The 23,593-nt window shown below is 43.1% G+C and overlaps 1 protein-coding gene across 1 annotated transcript; it reads right to left on the bottom strand.

Moving 5' to 3' along the window:
- Positions 1-604: 604 nt before the first annotated feature.
- Positions 605-1,357, bottom strand: LOC139000633 (cyclin-Q-like). Its single transcript, XM_070402773.1, has one exon. The coding sequence runs from the start codon at positions 1,355-1,357 to the stop codon at positions 605-607; it is 753 nt and encodes a 250-aa protein (XP_070258874.1).
- Positions 1,358-23,593: the final 22,236 nt, after the last annotated feature.

Here is a 23,593-nt window from a genome sequence, read left to right as displayed (position 1 = left end):
TCTCCTAAGATTTTCATGGTTACCCACTCACCGTTAAGTCCTTTATTCATTTCCAGTTTATATTTGTGTATGGTGTAAGTTGGTGGTCTAGATTAATTTTTTTGCATGTATCTGTGCTATTTATCCAACACCAATTATTATTATATGTTTATTTTGGCTTTGTAATATCTCTCATTAAGCAAACTAAAATTTCCTCCATGTTAAATCATTCATACTTTCTCTAAATCTGGCCTTTAAAAAAATCCCGTGGGGTACAGTCCCATCCGTTCTTTGATTTTCCTTCCGCTGATCCCAAAGCTCCGCTGCAGTCTGCGTCCTTTCAAAGCACAAAAGCAGACCAGGACACGTCAGAGCCGCCCGCAGCAAGGTCCTGCCCGCAGGAGGTGCAGCTCCCATCGCCTTCTGGACCATGGCTGCCGGGTCAGTCAAAGCCTGAGAATCAACATGGCAGCATGTCATCGCCTTCAGAGGCCCGTCTCCAGCAGCACAAAACCAGTCCTCCCATCCAGCGCTCTGGGGACCTGCCCTCACGGCGATGTGGTGGCGCCTTCTGCTGGCAGCCGAGCGTCCCAGGCATCTCTTTGGACAGGCCTGGGCCAGGGCCTTAGGGCCTCTCTGTATCCATGGTATAAATCCCACTGAGATCAGACACAATGTCATCAATGATTGGCTTGGACAGGTCGTCACTAAACACCTGCCACCAAGGCTTCTCGGCCTCGGCCTCGGCGGTCACCTCGACCCCATAGACCTGCAGGGGCAGGTGGAGCACCGCCAGCGCTATGTGCTGAGCCTGGAACCAGAGGCACAGCCCCCCGCGGTAGCTGTCCCGCAGCAGGGCCCAGGCAGTGACGGAGATGGGGGTCCGTTGCCAGCTGTAAGGAGTCAGCCAGTTCTTGAGAGAAATCAGGTAGTGGAGCAGGTACCTGTGTGGGTGCTCAAAGGAGACTTGGAAGCGCAGTACCCGCAGCACAAGGAGCTCGCACTGCGCAATGCTGTCCCGGATCACCCAGAACCCGGAGTCCAGCTCCAAGGGCTCGCTGCCCGGGTGGAAGTACCTGTTGGACACGTTGATGATGTCACGGGTTCGCAGGGGCTGTTCTTCCACTTTGCCAGCCAAGTAAAGGGCAGACATGGCGACCAAGTAGGGGTCATAGGCGTCCACGTTGATCTCGCAGAAGAACTTGTGGTAAATGGCACAGGCGGTGGCGACGGGAATGGACTGCATCCCTAGCTTGACACCTGCCTCCATGATGAAGCTTGTCACACGGAAGTGCACCCTCGCCTGGGGTGCGGGCCACCCCTTGGCGCCGGGCGCCGTGTCCTCCTCTTTGCAGCTGTCCAGGGGAAGGTCCTCCATGGGGCTCAGCCTGGAGGCCCCAGACCTTGGTGGCTGGAAGGGCAGGAGTCCTCAGGGCGTGGCCGGCGCCAGCTGGGTCCTAGTGCCCTGTGCAGCAGCCCTGCCCCGCCCAGCCCCACCCAGCCCAGCACCAACCCGCCCCACCTGCCTCGCCCCGCCTGGGCTTGACCACCGCCCTGGTTCCAACACCAATTATTGAAGAGACTGTATGACTCCATTCTATGCTTTTGCCTCCTTTGTCAAATATTAATTGGGCGTTATGGTTAGGGTCGACTTCTATGTTCTCTGTTCTGTCCCATTGGGCTATATGTCTGTTTTAGTGCCAGTAACAGGCAGTTTTGAGAATGGTCGCTTGGTAATATAGCTTGATATCTGATGTTGTGATCCCTCCAACTTTGCTCTTCTTTGTCCAGATTGCTGGAACTATTTGGGGCTATTTTTTTTTTTTTTTTCATTCCATAGGCATTTTTTGAATCTTTGTCCTAGGTTTTGGGCTATGCCATTGATATTTTAATGGGGAATACATTAACACTGTAGATTGCTTTGGGTGGTATGAACATTTTAATGATGTTGCTTATACCAATCCACGAATATGCTATGTTCTTCTATTTGCTTTAGTCTTCCTCTATCACTTTTTCAATTTCCTGTAGTTTCCCATGAACAGGTCTTTTACCTCCTTAGTTGAGTTTATTCCCAGGTATCTTAATTCTTTGTTGCACTGGTAAATGGGATTTTTTTTTTTTACTTTTAGTTTCTCTTTCTGTGAGTTCATTATTGGTGTATCAAAAAGCCATAGAATTCTGGGTGTTAATTTTGTACCCTGCTACATTGCCAAATTCATTCATTAAATCTCCTAGTTTTTTTGATGGAGTCTTTAGGAGTTTTTGTGGACAGTACCATGCCATCTGCGAATAATGACAGTTTAACTTCTTCTTTTCCACTTAGCATGCCTTGTTTGACTTCTTCTTGTCTGATTGCATTGGCTAGCACTACCAGTACTCTGTCGAACAGAAGTGGTGAGAGTGGGCATCCCTGTCTTGTCCCTGTTCTTAGAGTAATAGTTTTTGCCCATTGAGTATGATGTTGTCTGTAGGTTTGTCATATAAGGCCTATATTATGTTGAGGTATGATCCCTCTACGGCCAGTTTGCTTAGAGTTTTTCTCAAAATTGGGTGTTGGATTTTGTCAAATGCTTTTCCTGCACCAATTGATATGAATATCTCTCAATTTGTTTATGTGATGCATCGCATTTATTGATTTCTGGATGTTGTCCCATCCTACTTCCCGAGAATATATCCGCTTTGTCATGGTGTATGCTCATGCCAATGTCATGTTGCATCCGATTTGTAAGAGTTTTGTTGAGGATTGTAACATCTATGTTCATCAGAGATATATTGGCCTACATTTTTCTTTCTTTGTCTTTTCTTTACCTGGTTTTGTGATTAGAGTAATGCTGGCTTCATAGAAAGCGTTTGGAAATGGTACTTCCTTTGAATTTTATGGAATAGTCTGAGAAGAAGGTTTTACTCCCTGTGAAACTATCTAGCCCAGGCTTTTGTTTGCTACAAGTTTTTTTGTGTGACTGCTTGAATTTCCTGAGTAGTTATTGGGCTAGTCCTATGTTTTATTCTTCCTAATTGACGTTAGGAAGATTGTATTTTTCTAGGAATATGTCCATTTCTTCATGGTTGATCAGTTTGTTGGAGTAGAGTTGTCCATAGTAATTATTTACAATCCTTTTTTATCTGTTGGGTCTTTTGCTATTTTGCCTAGTTCATTTATGATTTTGTTTATTTGGGTTCTGTTGGTGACCCTAGCTAGAGTTTAATCAATCTGGTTTATCCTTTCAAAGAAATAGCTCATGTCTTTATTAATCTTTTGTGGGGTTGTTGGTCTCTATGTCATTTATTTCTGCTGTGATCTTCATTATTTCCTTCCTGCTGCTCAGTTTTGGCTTTGCTTGTTGCTCTCTCTAACTTTTTCAGTTGTGGGGCTTAGATAATTTGTTAACTGTTTTTCTTGTTCTTTGAGTTAGGCCTGTAATGCTATGAAGTTCCCTCTAAGGACTACTTTCAGTGTGTCCCATAGATTTTGGAGTTTTATTTTTAATTGTCATTTATTTCCACGATGAATTTAATTTCTTCTTTAATCTCTTTGGTAATCCAGTCATCTATCTTTGTACATAAAAGCCCTGTGACCAGAAAGGCAGAATGACCAGAATGGCTGGTGGCTATGACTTGCATTGCGGCAGCCAACCAGCCTTATCTGGGCCCCAATAGGCCATATCCCTGACCAGCCTGGCCTCCCATCTGCCCCCAACTCCCTATGGGGGGCGGGGCTGATAAGCAAACCACCCACGGCCTTCCCCCTTGTCAGCCACACCTCCGATATGCGCTAACACCCAGATTGGAGGCATGGCCTTCTGGTTAAGTGTTAATGGTCACTAATCCCTGCCAGCCTGGCCCCATGTGCCCCCATCTGGGGACGTCGACCGGACTGCTTCCCTGCAAAAATTCATACCCTGGGCCTGCATTTATTTAATAAAGGACTACTTACCCTCCAAGTATTTGGATTTTGTTATATTTTATTGTAGTTTATTTGTAATACTAGAGGCCCAGTGAATGAACTTTGTACACCTGGCAGAGTCCCTCATCCTCTGGCAGTCTGGGAGCCCTCAGGAGATGTCCGAATGATGGCTTAGGCTTAATCACGTTGCCAAACATTCTGAGCGCTGCTGTGGAGGTTGGAGAGGTTCCTGCCACTGCTGCTCCACTTGCCAGTCGTCAGCCCAGTCCGGCTGAGTGGCGCTCCCCTTGTGGGAACTCACTGACCACCAAGGGCAGCTCTTGCATTGCGAGTCTACCCCCTGGGTGTCAGAGCACTTCATAGCAATTGGTCTTATCTCTTTTTTATGACCTTTACTTTGAGATTTATTTTTTCTTTTATTTTTAAGTTGTTTTATTGTTTAAAGTATTACAAAGAGTATTACACATGTCTCCTTTTTTTCCCGCCCTAGACAATCCCCTGGCCTCCCCTACCCCCCATTGTCTTATGTGCATTGGTCATGCTTATATGCATGCATACAAGTCTTTGGTTCATTTCTTAACCCTCCCCTCCTAACCCCCAACCCTTACTGGCCTTCCCCCTATAGTTTGACAGTCTGTTCCAGGCTGCTCTGCCTCTGTATCTATTTGTGTTCATAAATTGATAATGGTCCTTGTTATCCATAAATGAGTGAGATCATGTGGCATTTTTCCTTCATTGACTGGCTTATTTCATTAGCATAATGCTCTCCAGTCCCATCCATGCTGTTGCAAATGGCAAGAATTCCTTATTTTTTACAGCAGCATAGTATTCCATCATGTAGATGTACCACAGTTTTCTAATCCACTCATCTACTGATGGGCACTTAGGCTGTTTCCAGATCTTAGCTATGGTGAATTGTGCTGCTATGAACATAGGGGTGCATATATCCTTTATAATTGGTGTTTCTGTTTTCTTGGGATATATTAGAAGTTGGATCACGGGGTCAAATGGGAGTTCCATTTTTATTTTTTGAGGAAACTCCATACTGTCTTCCTTAGTGTCTGCACCAGTCTGCTTTCCCACCATCAGTGCAGAAGGGTTCCTTTTTCTCCATATCCTATCCAACACTTGTCATTTGTGTATTTGTTGATGATAGCCATTCTGACAGGTGTGAGATGGTACCTCATTGATGTTTTGATTTGCATCTCTCGGATGATTACTGACTCTGAGCATGTTTTCATATGTCTCTTGGCTTTCTGAATGTCCTCTTTTGAAAAGTATCTATTTAGGTCCGTTGCCCATTTCTTTATTGGATTGTTCATCTTCCTTTTGTTAAGTTGTATGAGTTCCCTATGAATTTTGGACATTAAACCCTTACCGATGATACCATTGGCAAATATGTTTTCCCATGCAGTGGGCTTTCTTGTTGTTGTGTTGATGGTTTCTTTTGCTGTGCAGTAGCTTTTAATTTTGATGGTGTCCCATTTGTTTATTTTCTCTTTAGTTTCAAATGCCCTAGGAGGTGTATTGGTGAAGAAATTGCTTTGGCATATGTCTGAGATTTTGTTGCCTTTGGATTCGTCTAGTATTTTTATGGTTTCCTGTCATGCATTTAAGCCCTTTCTCCATTTTGAGTTTATTTTTGTGTATGGTGTAAGTTGGTGGTCTAGTTTTATTTTTTGCATGTATCTGTCCAATTTTCCCAACACCGTTTTTTGAAGAGACTATCTTGACTCCATTGTATGTTCTTGCCTCCTTTGTCAAATATTAATTGAGCAAATTGGTTTGGGCCGATTTCTGGGCTCTCTATTCTATTCCATTGATGTACATGTCTGTTCTTGTGCCAGTACCAGGCAGTTTTGAGTACAGTGGCTTTGTAATACAGCATGATATCTGGTATTGAGATCCCACCTACTTTGTTCTTTCTCAGGACCGCTGCAGGTATCCGGGGTCTTTTTTTATTCCAGATGAATTTTTGGAGAGTTCATTCTAGGTCTGTGAAATATGCCGTTGGTATTTTAATGGGAAGTGCATCGAATTTATAGATTGCTTTGAGTAGTATGGACATTTTTATGATGTTGATTCTACCAATCCAGGAACACGGTATGTTCTTCCACCTGTTTATGTCTTCCTCTATCTCATTTTTCAACGTCCTGTAGTTTTCTGAGTAGGTCTTTTACCTCCTTAGTTAAGTTTATTCCTAGGTATTAATTTTTTTGTGTGATGGTAAATGGGATTGTTTTTTTAGTCTCCCTTTCTGTAAGTTCACTATTGGTGCTTAGAAATGCCATAGATTTCTTGGCATTAATTTAGTATCCTGCTACATTGCCAAATTCATTTATTAAGTCTTATAGTTTTTTGATGGAAACTTTAGGGTTTTTTATGTATAATATCATGTCTTCTGCGAATAAGGACAGTTTTACTTCTTCTTTTCCAATTTTGATGCCTTTTATTTCATCTTCTTCTCTAATTGCAATGACTAATACTTCCAGTCCTATGTGGAACAGGAGTGGTGAGAGTGGGCATCCCTGTCTTGTTCCTGTTCTTAGGGGAAATGCTGTTAGTTTTTGTTGATTGAGTATGATATTGTCTGTGGGTTCGTCATATATGGTTTTTATTATGTTGAGGTATGATCCTTCTATTCCCACCTTGCTGAGAGTTTTTATCAAGAATGCGTGTTGGCTTTTGTCAAATGCTTTTTCTGCATCAATTGATATGACTATGTGTTTTTTTTTTTTTCTTTCAATTTGTTTATGGGATGTATCACATTTATTGATTTGCGAATATTGTACCATCCTTGCATCCCTGAGATAAATCCTACTTGGTCATGCTGTATGATCTTTCTGATGTACTGCTGGATCTGATATTTTGCTAACATTTTGTTGAGGATTTTGGCATCTATATTCATGAGGGATATTGGCCTGTAATTCTCTTTCATTGTGTTGTCTTTACCTGGTTTTATATTAGGGTGATGCTGGCTTCATAGAATGAGTTTGGAAGTGTTCCTAAATCTTGAATTTTTTTGAATAGTCTGAGCAGGGTAGGTTTTAGTTCTTCCTTGAATGTTTGGTAAAACTCCCCTGTGAAGCTGTCTGGTCCTGGGCTTTTGTGTTCTGGAAGCTTTTTGATGACTGCTTCAATTTCTTCCATAGTTATTGGCCTTTTGAGATGTTTAGATTCTTCCTGATTGAGTTTTGTAATGCTGTATTTTTCTAGGAACGTGTCCATTCCCTCCAGGTTGTCTAGTTTGTTGGAGTAGAGTTCTCTATATATTTTTTAACATTCATTTGCATTTCTGTGGTGTCTGTTGTCATTTTGCCCCTATCATTTCTGATTTTCTTTATTTGGGTCCTCTCACTTTGCTTCTTGGTGAGCCTGGCAAGAGGTTCATCAATCTTGTTTATCCTTTCAAAGAACCAGCTCTTGGTTTCATTGATTTTATGTATTGTTTTTTGGTCTCTATGTCATTTATTTCTGCTCTACTCTTTATTATCTCCTTCCTTCTGCTCACTCTGGCCTTTTCTTGTTGCTCTCTTTCTAGTCCTTTGAGATGTAGAGTTACATGATTTACTACCATTTTTTCTTGTTTTTTGAGATAGGACTGTAGAACTATAAACTTCCCTCTTGGAACTGCTTCCATTGTGTCCCATAGGTTTTTGATTGTTGTGTTTTCATTGTCCTTAATTCCCAGGATATTTTTAATTTCTTCTTTGATCTCATTGGTAAACCAATCAATATTTAATAATGTGCTATTCAGCTTCCAGGTGTTTGAGAATTTTGGGTTGTTTTTATTGTAGTTTATTTCTAACATTATGCCATCGTGGTCTGAGAAGATGCTTGGTATGATTTCAATCTTCTTGAATTTGGGGAGACTTTGTTTGTGACCCAATATGTGCTCTATATTTGAAAATGTCAAATGAACACTTGAGAAGAACGTATATTCCTTGGCTTTGGGGTGAAATGTTCTGAAGATGTCACCTAAGTCCACCTGATCTAGTGAGTCATTTAGGATTGCTGTTTCTTTGCCAATTTTTTGTCTAGAGGATTTATCCAGTGATGTCAGTGGCATATTAAAGTCCCCTACTATGATTTTATTGTTGTCGATCTTTCCCTTGATATCTTGCAGGAGATTTTTTTTTTAAGTATTTGGCTGCTCCTGCATTGGGTGCATTTATGTTTATCAGGGTTATATCCTCTTGTATTGATCCCTTTAGTATTATGAATTGGACTTCCTTATCTCTTGTTATGGCCTTCATTTTGAGATCTATTTTGTCTGATATAAGTATTGTTACCCCAGCTTGTTTTTTTTTTTTTTTTTTTTTTTTCATTTCCATTTGCCTGAAAGATCTTTTTCCATCCCTTTACTTTCAGTCTGTGTGAGTCCCTTTTCTGAGGTGGGTCTTTTGTAGACAGCAAACATGTGGGTCATGGTTTTTTATCCATTCAGCCTCTTGATGTCTTTTGATTGGAGCATTTATTCAATTTACATTTAAAGTTATTATTGAAAGGTACTTGTTTGTAGCCATTTCTATTTTTTCTGCCTGTTTTCTGTCTTAGCTTTTTCTTTCTTTCTTTTATACCAGTCTTTTTAGCATTTCTTACATTGCTGGCTTGGTAGTTATAAACGCACTTAGCCTTTTATCTGTCTGTGAAGCTCCTTATTTCACCGTCAATTTTGAATGATAGCCTTGTTGGATAGAGTATTCTTGGATTCAGTCCTTTGCTTTGCATCACTTTGTAAATTTCCATCCATTCATTTCTGGCCTGATGTGTTTCTGTTGACAAATCATTTGATAATCTAATGGGAGATCCCTTGTATGTAACTTTCCGTCTCTCCTTTGCAGCCTTTAAGGTTCTCTCTTTGTCCCGAACATTTGAAATGGTGATTATGATGAGTCTTGGTGTGGGTGTTTTGGGTTCACATTGATTGGGACTCTCTGTGCTTGTGTGACTTTATACTTCCCCATCTCGGGGAAGTTTTCTGACATTATATCTTCCAATAGGTTTTCTAACCCTTGTTCCTCTTTCTGTTGTCCTGGCATCCCTATTATTCGTACGTTGTTTCATTTCACGGTGAGCCAAAGCTCCCTTAGGCTCTCTTCCTGTCTTTTAATTTTTTTTCACCAATTGTAGTTCAATTTGGGTGTGTTTTGATTCCCTGTCTTCTAATTCGCTATTTCGGTCCTCCGCTTCTCCTAGTCTACTGTTGAAACTTTCAATGGTGTTTTTAATTGTAGCTATATCACTCTTCATTTCTTCTTGGTTCTTACATAATTTATTGATTTTTTTCATCCGTTTCTTTTTGATTCTTGAATAAGTTGTTGATTTTTTCCTCCATCTGGTTTGTGCATTCTAGGACCCTTAATCTGAATTCTTTTTTTGTCATGCTGCATGCCTCAGTTTCAATTAGCTACTATTTTGGCAACTCCTCCTGTTGTTTCCTATGGGGGTTTCTTTGTCTACCCATGTTTGATCTCACCAACATATCTAGATGTTGAGTCATTCAGGGGCTGCTCCATGGGTAGCAGTGGCTCCTCGGGCTGTGGTTCCTCCTTGGGCGGTTGTGGTAGCAGCTGCTCCTCTGTTCTCAGCTGCTCCACTGGTGGGTGCTGTTCACAGCTGTGGTGGCTCCTCTGGCTGGTGGGGGGAGGCTTCACACACAGCTGCTCTTCCTCAGACAGAGGGTGTGGTGATCAGGAGGCTGTTGATCCTTGGATGGGGGCTGGCTGCATGCTGCTGTTGTTCCTCTGATGTGGTGGACTCTTTGTGGGGCTACTGCTCCTAGGACTTGGACAGGTTGATTGCAAGTCTGCTGCTCCTAAGGAGGGGGTCGGCTGCTTGCGAGGCTGCTGCTCTTTGGACAGCAGTGAGCTGCACGCGTGGCTGCTCCTCCTCAGACATGGACGTGCCACCCTCCCATCTGCAGCTCACTGGACAGGTGCAGGCTGTTCTGGCTCTGCTCCTCAGACTGGTGCATGCTGCACAGGGCTGCCGATCCTCGGACGTGGGCGGTCTGCTCGTTCAGCTGCTCCTTCTCAGTCTGGGATGGGCTGCTGCAGCTCCTGGAATGAGGCTAGGCTGCTCACAGAACTGCTGCTCCTCAGATGGGTGTGGGCTGCTCACACAACTTCTGTTCCTCAGATTGGGCAGGGTCCTTGTGCGGCTGCTGCTGCTTGGACAAGGGCAAGATGCTTGTGCAGCTGCTGCTCCTTGGACTAGTGCAGGGTGTTCACAGTTGCTGCTCCTCAGATGGGGGCAGGCTGCGCAGAGCTGCCGCTCCTCAGTCGTAGGACGACTGCTCGTGAGGCTGCTCCTCCTTGGACAGGTCAGATTGCTTGCGTGATTGTGGCTCCTTGGACAGGGAAGCAGGCCACTCACACAGCTGCTGCACCTTGGACAGGGGTAGGCCACATGAGGCTGCTGCTCTTAGGCTCGAGGCAGGCTGTACATGGGGCTGATGTTCCCTGGACAAGTGTGCGCCGCTCACGTGTCTGCTGCTCACTTGGTTGAAAAAATGCTGTGAAAAAAAGTAGGAAATAAAGGAACAAACAAAAAGAAAGTGGGGGGGCGGGGGGGGGGGGAACTAAGCAAAAAGAAAAAAGAAAAAAGCTAACAAAATAATAATACATAAAAATGAATAATTGAAATGTCATTCCTTTGGCTGGTTTAAGATCCCAGTTTTCAGCAATGTCTGTGCTTTTTGTTCTGGTTGCTGTTGTTGTCATTGCTGGGACAGAAAGCCATTCTATAGGCCAAACCCTGTTAACTCCCAGGGACTAATCAGATTATTTTAATCCTTCACCTCATTCAGGGTGGAATCTGGGTGTGGATGTATTCCTTGCCTGGAGCCTGGAGGGAGGAATTATAACCTCAGGAGAAAATGGCTGCCCAAGTCCTGTGCTCATGGGTGACTCAGCACTCAATTTATTGCCACTTCTCCTGCCCCCCCCTTCTCTCCCCAGCCTCTCCCCAGATTCCACTCCTCCGCACCTGCTCCCCCTCTTCAGCACCGGTGAGTGTCTGTATCCGAAATGTCCTCTGAACAGGGTTCAGCGAAAACAATCAACAAATGCCAGCCACAGAAACGGGGAAGGCTGAGTCTCTGTAAGCTCCTCTCTTACCAGCACTGCATGGCCTAGTCAGCGCTTCAGGCTGCCCCTTTTAGGCTCAGTTCTCTGTAATTACGGAAACCAGATCTCTAATCCCCCTGCACCAACAGTCCCCTGGATGTCCTTTCCACAGTCAGGGGCTGTGCCTGTCCCAAGAGTCGTGGCTGTGTGCCCCGTGGTCTCCCTCTGCACCTGTGGGCTCAGAGGTCTGTCAAACTTTCCTGCCCAGATCCCTGGTTTTTACCTTACAGAGGAACTCGGCCCTTCCTGGCTGCAAACTGTCTCACCAGCTGAGTGTACTTCGCCAGTTCAGGGTGGGTGTTATTAGTTTCAGCTGCTCACTCCATTTGCTCCAGGACAAGCCCTGGGACGCCCACCACCATCTTGGCTTCTTGAGATTTATTTTTTCAAATATAATTATTGCTCCCCTAGTTTCTCCCCGCCCCCCGCTTTGCCTGAAAAATGTTTTCTCTCCTTCCACTTTCAGTCCCTGTGATTCCCTTATTCTGAGGTGGGTCTCTCATAGACAGCATACATATGGGTTTGTTTTATTATAATTTTAGCCATCCTATATCTTTTGAATGGAGTGTTTCGTCCATTTAGGTTTAAGGTTATTTTGATAGGTCCTGATGTGTTGCCACTTTTTTTCGTTATGCCTGTGTTTCTTCTGTCTCTTCTATTCCTTCTTTTTGAAACAGTCCCTTTAGTATTTCTTGCATTGATGGCTTAGTAGTGAAACACTCCCTTAGATTTTTTTTTTCCTGTGAAGATACTGAATTCCCCTCTAGTTTTGAATGATAGCCTTGCTGGATAAGTATTCTTGGATTTGTTCCCTTGTTTCGCATCACTTTGTATATTTCCTTTCATTCCCTTCTGGCCTGATTTGTTTCTGTTAACAATCATTTGAAAATCATTTGATAATCTAACAGGAGAGCCTTTGTAGGTAATTCTGTCTCTCTCTCTTGCAGCCTTTAAAATTGTTTGTGTGGTTATTGTTTGCCATTATAATTACAATGTGACTTGGTATAGGTCTTATTGGGTGCATCTTGTTCGGTACTGTCTGTGCTTGTGTGACTTTTTCTTCCCAAGATCAGGAAGTTTTTGTCATTATTTCTTCTAATATGTTTCCTAATCCTTGTTCCTCATCTTGACCTTCTGACACCATTATTATACATATATTACTTTGTTTCATGTTGTCCCCAATCTCCCTTAGGATATCCACTGGCTTTCTATTTTTCCTCTCCAATTGCTGTTCAAATGGTGTTGTTCAGGGTGTGTTAATCTGCCCTGTCTCCTAAGTCACTGATTCAATCCTTTGCTCCTGCTAGTCTACTATTGAAACCTTCCATCGTATTTTTCATTGTAGTTATTATCAATTTTTTTCATTTTTCCTTGATTCTTACATAAGTTGTGGATTTCCCATGCATCTGGTGCATGAACTGTATGACCCTTATTCTGAATTCCTTTTTGAACATATTGTATGCCTCCATTTAATTAGTTCCTCTTCTGGCAGGTCCTCCTTTTTTCTCCTTTGGGGGTTGTTTTTCTCCCCATTTTAGCTATCACTGCAGAACCCAGGTGCCAGGGCACGAGGGGTCAATGGCCGCAGAGTGGACCGGCAATTCAATTGTGCACTCCAAGACTCACAGGAGGCCGTTGCGGTGGAGTCGTGGAGTCGTGGTGTCTGTGGGTCTGCTGCTGCCATAAGAAGGTCTTTGGCCAGAGTGCCCCTAGGATCTCAGGTGATGTCTGAGGCTGATCTGGGTGGAGGTGAGGCTGGGTTCCTAGTCATAGCAGCTCTCCCCTGCAAGATGGCTTGTTTTCTTAGAACCATATTTAACATAAAACAGTGTAGTTACATAATACTAAAGATTGTGTAAGGGGCTTATTAAAAATAGAATGGATAAACAAATCATAACTATGTAAATACAGAGTTTCAGTCATACTGGACTTTTTTTCTGTCATTTTAACTGAAGAAATAATTTAAGTAAGAATTCTGAGATGTGGTAGAGAAGGAATAAATTACCTAATCATTTTGAATGAATAATTGTTTTAAAAATAAATAGTTTATGTAAGCCTGGTGCACTGAAAAATAATGAAATTGATGTTGTCAAAACATAAGTGAAGTAACAGACACATTCTAAAAAGTAATCCACATTGCCCAGTCAGTATTTCTCAATGGCTGAGGATAGAATTGTGAACCAAGATGTCTCGTCACCTATTCCTGGTCAGGACACATGCCTAGGGTGCTGGCTGGTTCGCCAGTATGAGACATTAAAGGAAGCAGCTGATCAAAATATTTCTCTGCCATCTATGTTTCCATCTCTCTATCCCTCTCCCTTTCTCTCTCTCCAGAAAACCAAGAATAAGCCCATTAAAAAACAACAATGGAAGGTATGTGTTTTCTCCTGGAATGTGAGACATTTTAGTCCTTATGACTAGAGGTCTTTGGAGGACTTTTATTAACCAACATATATGGTTCTGTGTTGAATAGCTCAATGGAATATTGTTAATAATGAAGTGTTTCATAAAATTACAAAGAAAAAGGACTCTATCATTTTTGAAGGAAATGCTTGGTTTGGGGGAAGAATTTGAGGTGGATCTTGATTTTGATTGCAGTAATTGGTAGGTTGCAAACAGTTATTTGTTCAGGTTAAATGTTATGTAGTGTTGATATGATGTGTACCCATTTTAGTCTGTGAATGGAATAACAATTAAAGTAGACTACACCAAGAAACCATCTTTTCAAAGTGGGTGTGGACAGAGGGCACCACTTCCATCAAGAAATAGAGGTGATGTAAGAAATCTGAGAAGTGGAAGAGGAGGAAGTAAGAGAAGCAAAAGCACATCCCTCAGATGGAAAACACTTAGGTAATGTTTTAGAATCTGTGGATGGTAAGAGATCTGACTTAGGTAAACACATAATACAATATACAAATGAGGTATCTGTATCTGTACCTGAAGCCTATGTGATCATATTAACTCCTATAAATTCAATAAAAAGTGCAGAAACTGTCAGTAACTCAAATGTTTTTAAATAATTAAAAATAAAGATATGAGCATGAAATCATTATTGATGTGAAAATGGTAACATTGAATGAAGAGATACACCTCAATTTCATCCATATCTTTCAAAGCAAAAGGAATGGTACCATTCATTTGATTGAGAATGTATACTGATGATCAATATGATTTGTAATTGCTAAAGAGGTATAGCACTTATAATAATGAATGCAATATGTAATGTGTGAAACATTCCTAATGACCTTACAGGGATAGGATTTAAACCTCAAGCTAAATTCAGTCTATTTTTGCATTACTGTTTGCCTCTAGTCACTTCAACAGTTCTCTGAAGAATTCAATTGTATTGATCTTATGTTAGAATGTTACACTTTGGGAACAAGAAGTTATGTAGGTTTAAAGTGAAGATTCATACTTATTGAAGTACTAAGAATTTGTTCTGAAAGTGCAGTTCTTTCGTCTGAAAAAAGGACATCAGTTCACCTTGGAAAATACCCACTGAAATAAAAGTTAGTCTAACTATATAAACTTCAAGGACACACACTTCATTATTTAGAATTGGATTTGAAATAATCGTTTTTACTATAGGAATGTGCAACACTGTACTGTGTAAAATAATAATCTCTATTATTATTTTGATAAGGTGATCTTGTACCTACGTTTGGTGTAGAGAACTTTCCATTTGGAAACTACATAAGAGAAATATCTATGGTATTAAATAGATTCACCAAGTGGTCTCTGACTCAGGCAAAGGCTAAAAACCAATGATTCTCCAATTTCATCCTCCTTTCTTTCTTTCTCTCTTTCTTTCTTTCTTTCTTTCTTTCTTTCTTTCTTTCTTTCTTTCTTTCTTGTATATGAGGAATATGAAACATGAATAAATATGTTGATGAGCTATTTTCAGGGAAGTTGTCTTTTAATTATCTATTTACTTATTTTACTGACTATGAAAGGAAGGTACATTCATTTCAATATATCTGTAGCAGGAAAAGTTGGTTTCATATTAACCCGTTTTCCCAGTTTCAAAGATTTAGTGTCCATTTGTGATAATTAGGTGTGTGACATTTCACGGAAAATTTCCTAAAGTGTTCTTGCAGAGTTTGTGCAAGATGAAGGTGAATGTTCCTGTTTTTCCCACCTAGGTGATTTGGAGAAGAGTTTGCCAGTTCATATTTTGCCACATATGAGGATGCTCATAGTTCTTCTTTCCAGGAAAAATTACAGAATTAGAAGATAAGCCTATTTTCTATTTAAAAATGAAAACAGTGATTTTTAATTATGTATTATTCAACATGTTTCCTTTAAATACTATTAACATAGAGTATAGTATTCTGATCAAAGAATTATTTTATAAATGAACTGTAGGAATCCTATGTAATAACAGAGAAAGATGCAAATTGACCGTGGCCCCGAACGCTTCCCTTTGGCTAATCAGGGAGATATGCAAATTAACTGCCAACCCAGATGGTGGCCGGCAGCCAGGCACTGAAGTGAACAGGATTCTTGCTTGCTCCAGTGACAGAGGAAGCCAAGGTTCCCCGCCTGCTGCTGCCGGCCTCTGAGCTGCAACTCTTAGAAACATTGTTGCAAATATAGAAGGTAAACATTCACAAGAAACCTGCTTTCAGTCAGCCGGGCTTCAACCAGCAAGATGCAACAGTGTTACAAGTATAGAACCCAAACAAACCGAGATCCCTGCTTTCAGCAGCGGAGGTCTCATAGCTGGAGTCGAGCCTCAGAGCTAAAACCGGCTCTCAGCTCCAGTGACAGCCATAGATGGTAAATAAATCCCAGAATAAGAAAAAAAGGAGAGGTTGGGAGCCTCAGTTGCCCACCAGCCTGAAAACAGCCATCATCCCCTCAGCCACACTTGCCCGTCACCCCTGAAGGGGTTGTGACCAGCTGCAAACAGCCATCATCCCCTCACCCAGACTGGCCAGGCACCTTAGTGGGGACCCCCACTCTGAAGCAACAAGATGGCGGCTAATTTGCATGCTGAAGGCGAGTGGCAGTGGGCAAGGCTGTCTGCGGTCCGGGACCCGGATCTTTGACCCTGCTGGGTGGGGGGCAGTGCTTGAGGCTGTCCGCAGTCCAGGACCCAGATCCGTGACCCGGCGGGCGGGGGGCAGTGCTTGAGTCTTTCTGTGGTCCGGACCCGAATTCATAACCTGTCGGGCAGCGGGGAGCACTTGATGCTCTCCACGGTCTGGAACCCGGATCCATGTCCTGGCGGGCTGGGGGCAGTACTTGAGGCTGTCTGCGGTCCCGGGACCCGGATCCGTGACCCTGCTGGGTGGGGGGCAGTGCTTGAGGCTGTCCACAGGACCAAGACACGGATCTGTGACCCTGATGGGCAGGGGGCAGTGCTTGAGGCTGTCCATGGGACCAAGACAGGGATCTGTGACCCTGCTGGGAGGGGAGGAAGCTTGGACAGGGGCGGATCGACAGGGGTTAGGCAGGGCAGGAGGCTTGGCTTCCGCCCAGGCCCAGTCACTCTGGACAGGTGAGCAGTGCAGAGAGCCTCTGGATAGGGGAGGCAGGCCGGAGGAGGGCAGCCTGTACTCCCACATGGTGGTGGTGACAGCTGTGAGCGCACCAAGTGGAGCATGCAGGCTGAGCTGAAGTAGCGCCTGCAGGCCATCAGCGCCCAGGAGTGGCTGCGCAAGATCCACCTCCTGGCCCAGAAGGTGCAGGATCGCAGGGACAGCCACCGTGGCAGGCCAGACTGACGTCCTCCTGGCCGCACCACGGGGGTTTGTGGATCTGCAAAGCCAGAGGCCTCCAGTGTGCACATACCCCCTGGCATGCGAACATCCCCCAGCACACTGTCACCCTTCCGCGCCTGCAACAGTTGCAAACCAAGGTGTGAACAAGTTCCCCCCACCTCTCCCCACCGCACTTCTATCAACCCCACATGCCGAACACCCCACAGGATGTGCACACATCCCCTCTGATGCGCTCACGTCCTTTGAAGAGTGTCTGGATGTTCTGGCTGCTTAGAGTGGGCGCCTGTGAGATCACAGTGAGAGGGCGGAGTGTTGATGCCCTGTTCCCATGGAGGCCAGTGCAGCTAAGGGATCACCTCTGGGGGGTTAATGCAGGTGCTGAGGCAGGAGCAGGTGCAGACAGACACACCTGGTGGGCACAGGCAGCCCTCGCTGAGGTGCCTTAGATCAGTGTTCAAGATCAAGAACCCAGAGGCGGAGAGGAATTCCGTCCTCAAAGTGGAACAGTGGGATAGTTGGGGCGACTGTAGAGAAGGAATGTGCACTTTTGGTGCCAGCACCCATGAGCAAAGGCTGTCCTGACTGAGCCTCACTTGCTTGGGGCTTAGCGCACTCCTGCCAGGCAGCAGGTGACAGGACGTGCTTTTCTGAATTAATGAGAGAAAACATTGATTCTCCTGCTGGCCATGAAGGTGGAAAGTGAAGTGGGAGACATGTGGGGAGTGAGCAAGGTTCCCTGCCTGGGGGTTCCAAATCTGCTGTTGGTTTCTTTCACCGCTAACTAGAGATATACAGTGTGTCCCCCAAAGATGTAGACACACTTTGAATACCTACTAATTCCAATGGTTTTAAGCATGAGAAAGAAACAACAATGGAGCTGTTATCTGTTAAAAGTTTGGGCACAAACAGGTAGTTGGACATTCCCTGAGGGGTCTCAGATTGGAGAGGGTGAAGGCCAGACTGAGGCACCTTTCCCCCATACCCCAGTTCACAAATTTCATGCACCGGGCTACTAGTTATATGCTAACATTCGTTAAATAACACTTTTTTGTGATGCATCATGTTTTGACTTTTTATATCTTAATTTTTAACTATGACATCACACATTTAAAGAGCTTTTATTGAGATGAAACTAATTTGAAGACTAGTTGAGACGGTTTTCTTGTATCTTTAAAATAACTTCTTTCACTTACTATATCTGGCTTCTCTGCATTCAAATTCCAGTGTTTGTGTGTGTGTGGTTGTGTGTGTGTGTGTGTGTGTGTGTGTGTGTGTGTTTTGTTTTGTTTTTTTTTTTGGCACGTATATATGCTTCAGTTCTTTCTCGGTTATCCAAACTGATTTTCAATAACTCTGAGCACTGTACTGAAGACATGTAAAGATAGAATTTTATCATTTTGGGCTAACCAGCATGCTTATGACCATGATCCTGTTTGGTAAAGATTTATACACAATAACCAGACTTGACCATTTAACAAATGGTGACCCTACTCAAGTAGAATGATGTTATTTATGACACAGAGGATGGCAGACATACAATTAATCTTGACAGAAGTGGCTCCACAGGTGGGTTCCCTTCCACTGAAAAGGGCTCCATCTTCAAGAAGTTGGGATCCTCCACCTACAAGACCTGCCCATTCTGTTCCAAGGCAAAGCACTACTGGGATGGGAAGTCAAGGTAAAGGCTACAGCCTCTCGTGGATTACAGTAATGAGCTGTTTTAAAAGGAATGCTGCACTTTAATTTCAGGAAGCCAAGTGGAAAGTGAGTAGTGGATGGGCATCTGTACTGAACACTATCTTATTGTTTCATAGTTAGGAAATAATTCTTCAGCTTCTAATTAGTGAGGTAAGAAGTAACACCAGAGTGAGGAATGCATTCCTTTTAATCCATGTTGATACGATGTCCCTCCTTTTTATATTTATTTTTTTAATATTTTAAGAAAAATGATTTCAGCATCATAATGTTACATTGAATAACTGTTAATATTTCCAGAAAAACTATTTTAAATGTAATAATTTTACATGCGATAAGCAATAATATTCCAAGAAAAACAATTTTAAAATAATAATACTGGAGACCCAGTGTACAAATTTGTGCATGGTTGGTGTCCGGCCTGCACATCCCAATCTCCGGGTTGGCCAGGGGGAGGGGATGCAGTTGTTTGGCTGTCTGGCTCCACCTGGAAGGAGTGGGGGATCAGATGGGGGAAGATGAAGGCCAGGGGAAGGGGCTGTGGGCAGCTTACTGGCTGGCGGGTCCTCGATCATTGCGGGGCGTGGGGCGGGCGGGCGGAGAAAACAGTGAGGGGCTGGCTGGAGGGTGCATCCGGGACGCTAGCCAGACAGTCCCACCCCATGGTTGATCCCCTGGTCAAACTCCTGTTTGAGGGGGCAATTTGCATATTAGCCTTTTATAATATAGTGTTGCAGGCAATAAAAATATGTTTAAAAAATTTTAAATATAATATTACCGAAACAGTGCAAACATATTTTATCACAAAATTTGTAGGAATTATTAAATATCTAAAAATAGTAGGATTCCTTCTATTATATTCTAAAACATAATTTTTTACCCTGGCTCTATTTTATTCATCTGTTTATATTTTATTTTTTGAAATACTTTTTATTGATTTCAGTGAGAAAGGGAGATGGAGAGAGAGATAGAAACATCAATGATGAGTGAGAATCATTGATCCGCTGCCACCTGCACGCCTCACACTGGGGAACCAGCCCACAACCCAAGCATGTGTCTTTGGCTGGAATTGAACCTGGGACCCTTCAGTCTGGCAGCCAATAATCTATTCACTGAGCCAAACCAGCTAGGGCTATTTTTTTAAAATATACTTTATTAATTTTTTACAGAGAGGAAGGGAGAGAGATAGAGTGTTTGAAACATCGATGAGAGAGAAACATCAATCAGCTGCCTCCTGCACACTCCCCACTGGGATGTGGCTGCAACCCAGGTACATGCCCTTGACCAGAATCGAACCTGGGACCTTTCAGTCCGCAGGCAGACGCTCTATCCACTGAGCCAAACCGGTTTCGGCAAGGGCTATTTTTTTTTTCTTTATTGATTAAGGTATTACATATGTGTCCTTATCCCCCTTTATTCCCCCTACACCCTCCTCATGCCATGACCCCCACTGGTGTCTGTGTGCATTTTCAGGCTTATATGCATGCCTACAAGTCCTTTGGTTGATCTCTCTCCCTAACCCCCACCTTCCCTTACCTTCCCTGCCGCAACCTTTTGCAGCAAAGATTCAGGATCTGGAAAAGTGAATGAACTCAAATGAATACACTAGACAACAATTACAAATTTAGAAGGCATGGGGGAGCCAGGTGAAGACATTTCTGTCTAGTGGAGAGGGTCTCAGAAACCCAGGACCCATCAGCGTTTATTTACTTGAATACACATTTGCCCCTTAGCAAAACAAACAGGCATATCAATGGTAAAGTTTGGTAAACAATAAAAGTATTATCATGTTAGGAGCTTGCTTTCAGCCATTTTTCCCACAGCAGGGTAAGAAATGCTGATTTTCTGCCATGCTGAATATCAAAGTCCATTCGCCTTCTGTGGGACTTCTTGCATTGATATTTTTCCTACTGTTGGTCTTTGCCCCAACATTTCCCCCTTTTTGTTTTCTTAATTAATTTAGAAAGGTGTATGCCATTTGCTGGGTTCAGATCCTTTTAAGACTTTTCATTCTGCATCTTCAGACTGGAAGCAAACATAGAAGAACCAGAAATAAAGACAATAATGGTTATTCTAAAAAGGAAATGTAAGGAGATTCGGTGACAAGGATTGAGTTCTTTCATGTCCCTTTAAATATTATTGTCAGGTATTTAAGGAATTCGTTCATAGTAGGCTTCTTTTGGGGCCATTAGTTTTTTATGGATCCCTTTCCCAGGCACTGTTAGCTTGTGACATGACAGCAATGATATTCGAGTTTTGGATGGTGGACAAATGGTGAGAAATGACACTGCAGGTCTGATCTCTTTTGGCTTTGTCATGGGCAACCTGCCCCAATGCACAGCTGATGAGTGCTAGCATGGCAAGGTATCTTCACCATCCCCCATCTCTGGATGTTTCTCCTCTGTCTCCTCAGTGTGCTGCTTGGGGCCACTGCTATCTGTGATTGGAGTAGTCTGGTCAGTTCCCCTCTCAGATTCATGTTGCAGGAACCACACAGGCTTGGAGGAGTTTTCTGGAAATACACAAGTATATCCTCGGCCAAAGGTTGATAAATGAACCCTTCTATAAACAAGACTCTGGATCTTTCCATTTAACCAGACCATTTTCCTTTAGCTTACTCTTTCACCAGTGTCTTTCCATGGGTGTCTTGCCATCAGCATTACAAGGGAAAAATTTAAAGTAATTAAGGCTTGGTGTAGTCTACTTACAGGAGATTCCTTCACTATTCCCCCACTTTTGTTTCTCAAGTTGGGATTTAGAGGCCCTTGTAGCAGATATAACATGCAAGGAGGACATTCCTTGATAATCTGTTTTGCCTGCTGTACAATATTTTGGCAGGCTGATGTAAATAAAAGCTGATGAGATTCTGTGGCCTGTTTAATAAAATAACTAATTGATGGGCGTATGCATTTCCTTTTGTTAATGGACCAGAACTCGTTCAAATAGTATAGATTGACTTTGGTCACCGAGTCATTTAAATTGAGGAGTTGCAGTTCTGTTTACCAGGCTGGCAGCATAGGCAGATCAGAGATAACATTAAGAGGCTTTGGAAATCCTGCAAGTCAGCCTTGATAGTTCCTAATTTGATTCTTTGCACAGAAGTATGACTGGTCTGAATGACTTGGTCTGAATTCATTGCATTGTAATCACCTTTACCATGAGATGAACTATCAGTAAACACAGTGAATGCTCCAGGAATAGGTTTTTGCCTAATAGAACTAAGTTCCCATGAATATCCATTTATTTTGATTTCCTAATTTAAATCAGTCTAAAATAAGGCTTATTTCCTAACTTTCTTTGTCATTGGGTGGGGACAGTAAATGACACTAATAGGGTTTCTGCTATCAGTGTTTGACTATATTGACATAAGCTTTGTTTAAGGAGGCAAAATGCAAATTGTTCACTTTTCTTTTTGAGGCTTAATCGATTTCTTTTTAATTACAGTTTTCTGGATATTTGAAGGGAATCTCCTTCTGTTTTTTCTTCCAGAGTAATTTGTAGGCCACAATTAGGGAGTTTCTTGTAAAAGCCTTTTTCTTTCTTTTAAATAGAGCTACAAAATTGGTTCCTTTTCAGAGATACCATAAAGAGAGAGGTATGCTGGCCAATACTGCAATGCATACAGATTAAGTAAAAGTAACTCTCTTTTTTTTTATGGTGTCTTATTAATGGTGAGATTTAATGCTTGAATAGTAACTTTTTGTTTACCTTGTAAATAGTAGCAGACGATATTTAAAAATTTCTCCTTTTTATTAAGCATAAAATCTACTTTTAAACAGCATTCTTTTGGCCAGTGCTCATTTGCATAGGTAGAGAAATTTTACTCTGGACTGCGTTAGATCCAATTGCTAATAAAATATCTGCTTCTCATATAAACTGAGTTTACATGAGACCTTGATTATATTGTAAGAAGCTAATTTATTAAGTGAATAAGTATGCATCTTTATTGAGAAAGCAAAGTAAGTAAACTTATACATTTGACCTCTGAAGTACAGATGTTGCACTACCCCCTGGCCTATCTAAAGATCAGGCTATCAGGGCTCCCATCTTAAAATTCTGCTGCTGAATAATCCGATGTTGCTTAAGAAGTATTCAGCAACCTTGTCCTGCCCTCCCTTAGAGGTTGAAACTTTTATAACATTTAAAATCCTATCTAATAAAAGAGAAACATGGTAATTAGCTGTACATCCGCTACCCTCCCCATTGGCTAATCAGTGAGATATGCAAATTAACTTCCAGCCAAGATGGCGGCCAGCAGCCAGGCAGCTTCAAGCGAACATGGGGCTTGCTTGCTTCAGTGACGGAGGACTCCAATGTTCCCTGCCTGCAGCTGCCGCCCTCTGAGCTTGCAGTTTGAAACATTGTAACAAATATAGAAGCTAAACAAAACCCCAGTAACCTGCTTTCAGCCAGCCAGGATCTGGGAGCTGGAGTTGAAACAGTGTATGGATTATAGAACCCAAACAAACCAGATACTTGCTTTCAGCAGCCGAGTCCTAAGAGTTGGAGCCAGCCTCAGAGCTGAAGCGAGCACAGAATTAAAAAAAAAAAAAAAAAAGAAAAAAAAAAAAGAAAAAAAGATGCGGTTGGGAACTTCAGTCACCCGCCAGACTGAAAACAGCCCACAGCTCCTCACTCAGACTGGCCAGGCACCCCAGTGGGGACCCCCACATGAAGGGGGTGTGACCAGCTGCAAAAGCCATCAGCCCCTCACCCAGACTGGCCAGGCACCCCTGTGGGGACCCCCACCGTGATCCAGGACACCCTTCAGGGCAAACCAGCTGGCCCCAACCCATGCAACAGGCCTCTATCCTATATAGTAATATGGTAATATCCCTCCCCGCACCAGGATCAGCATGACAGGGGCCAGCGCCCAAACCCCCTGATCGCCCTGTGGCTCTGTGTGTGACAGGAGGCAGGGCCACAGCCTCCCTATCTGCCTGCTCTGTTCATGACAGAGGAAGATGCCCCAACCACCTGATCAGCCCTGCTATGTGCCTGATAGGGGGGAGCTCCCCAAACCCCTGATCACCCTGCGACTCTGTGTGTGACAGGGTGTGGCACCCCAACCCCCCTCATCAGCCCTGCCCTGAGTGTGACAGTGGCAGTGCCCCAACCTCATGATCCACCCTGCTCTGTGTGTGACAGGGAGCGGTGCA

The sequence above is a fragment of the Myotis yumanensis genome, unplaced genomic scaffold (genome assembly GCF_028538775.1).
Source record: "Myotis yumanensis isolate MYYU_CA2020_CCGP unplaced genomic scaffold, mMyoYum1.0.hap1 SCAF_24, whole genome shotgun sequence".
Taxonomy (NCBI): Eukaryota; Metazoa; Chordata; class Mammalia; order Chiroptera; family Vespertilionidae; genus Myotis; species Myotis yumanensis.
This window is presented reverse-complemented; position numbering and strand designations above follow the sequence as displayed.

Coding starts and splice junctions, on each gene's coding strand:
- LOC139000633 (XM_070402773.1), bottom strand. CDS start 1,357: ATGGAGGACCTTCCCCTGGACAGCTGCAAAGAGGAGGACACGGCGCCC.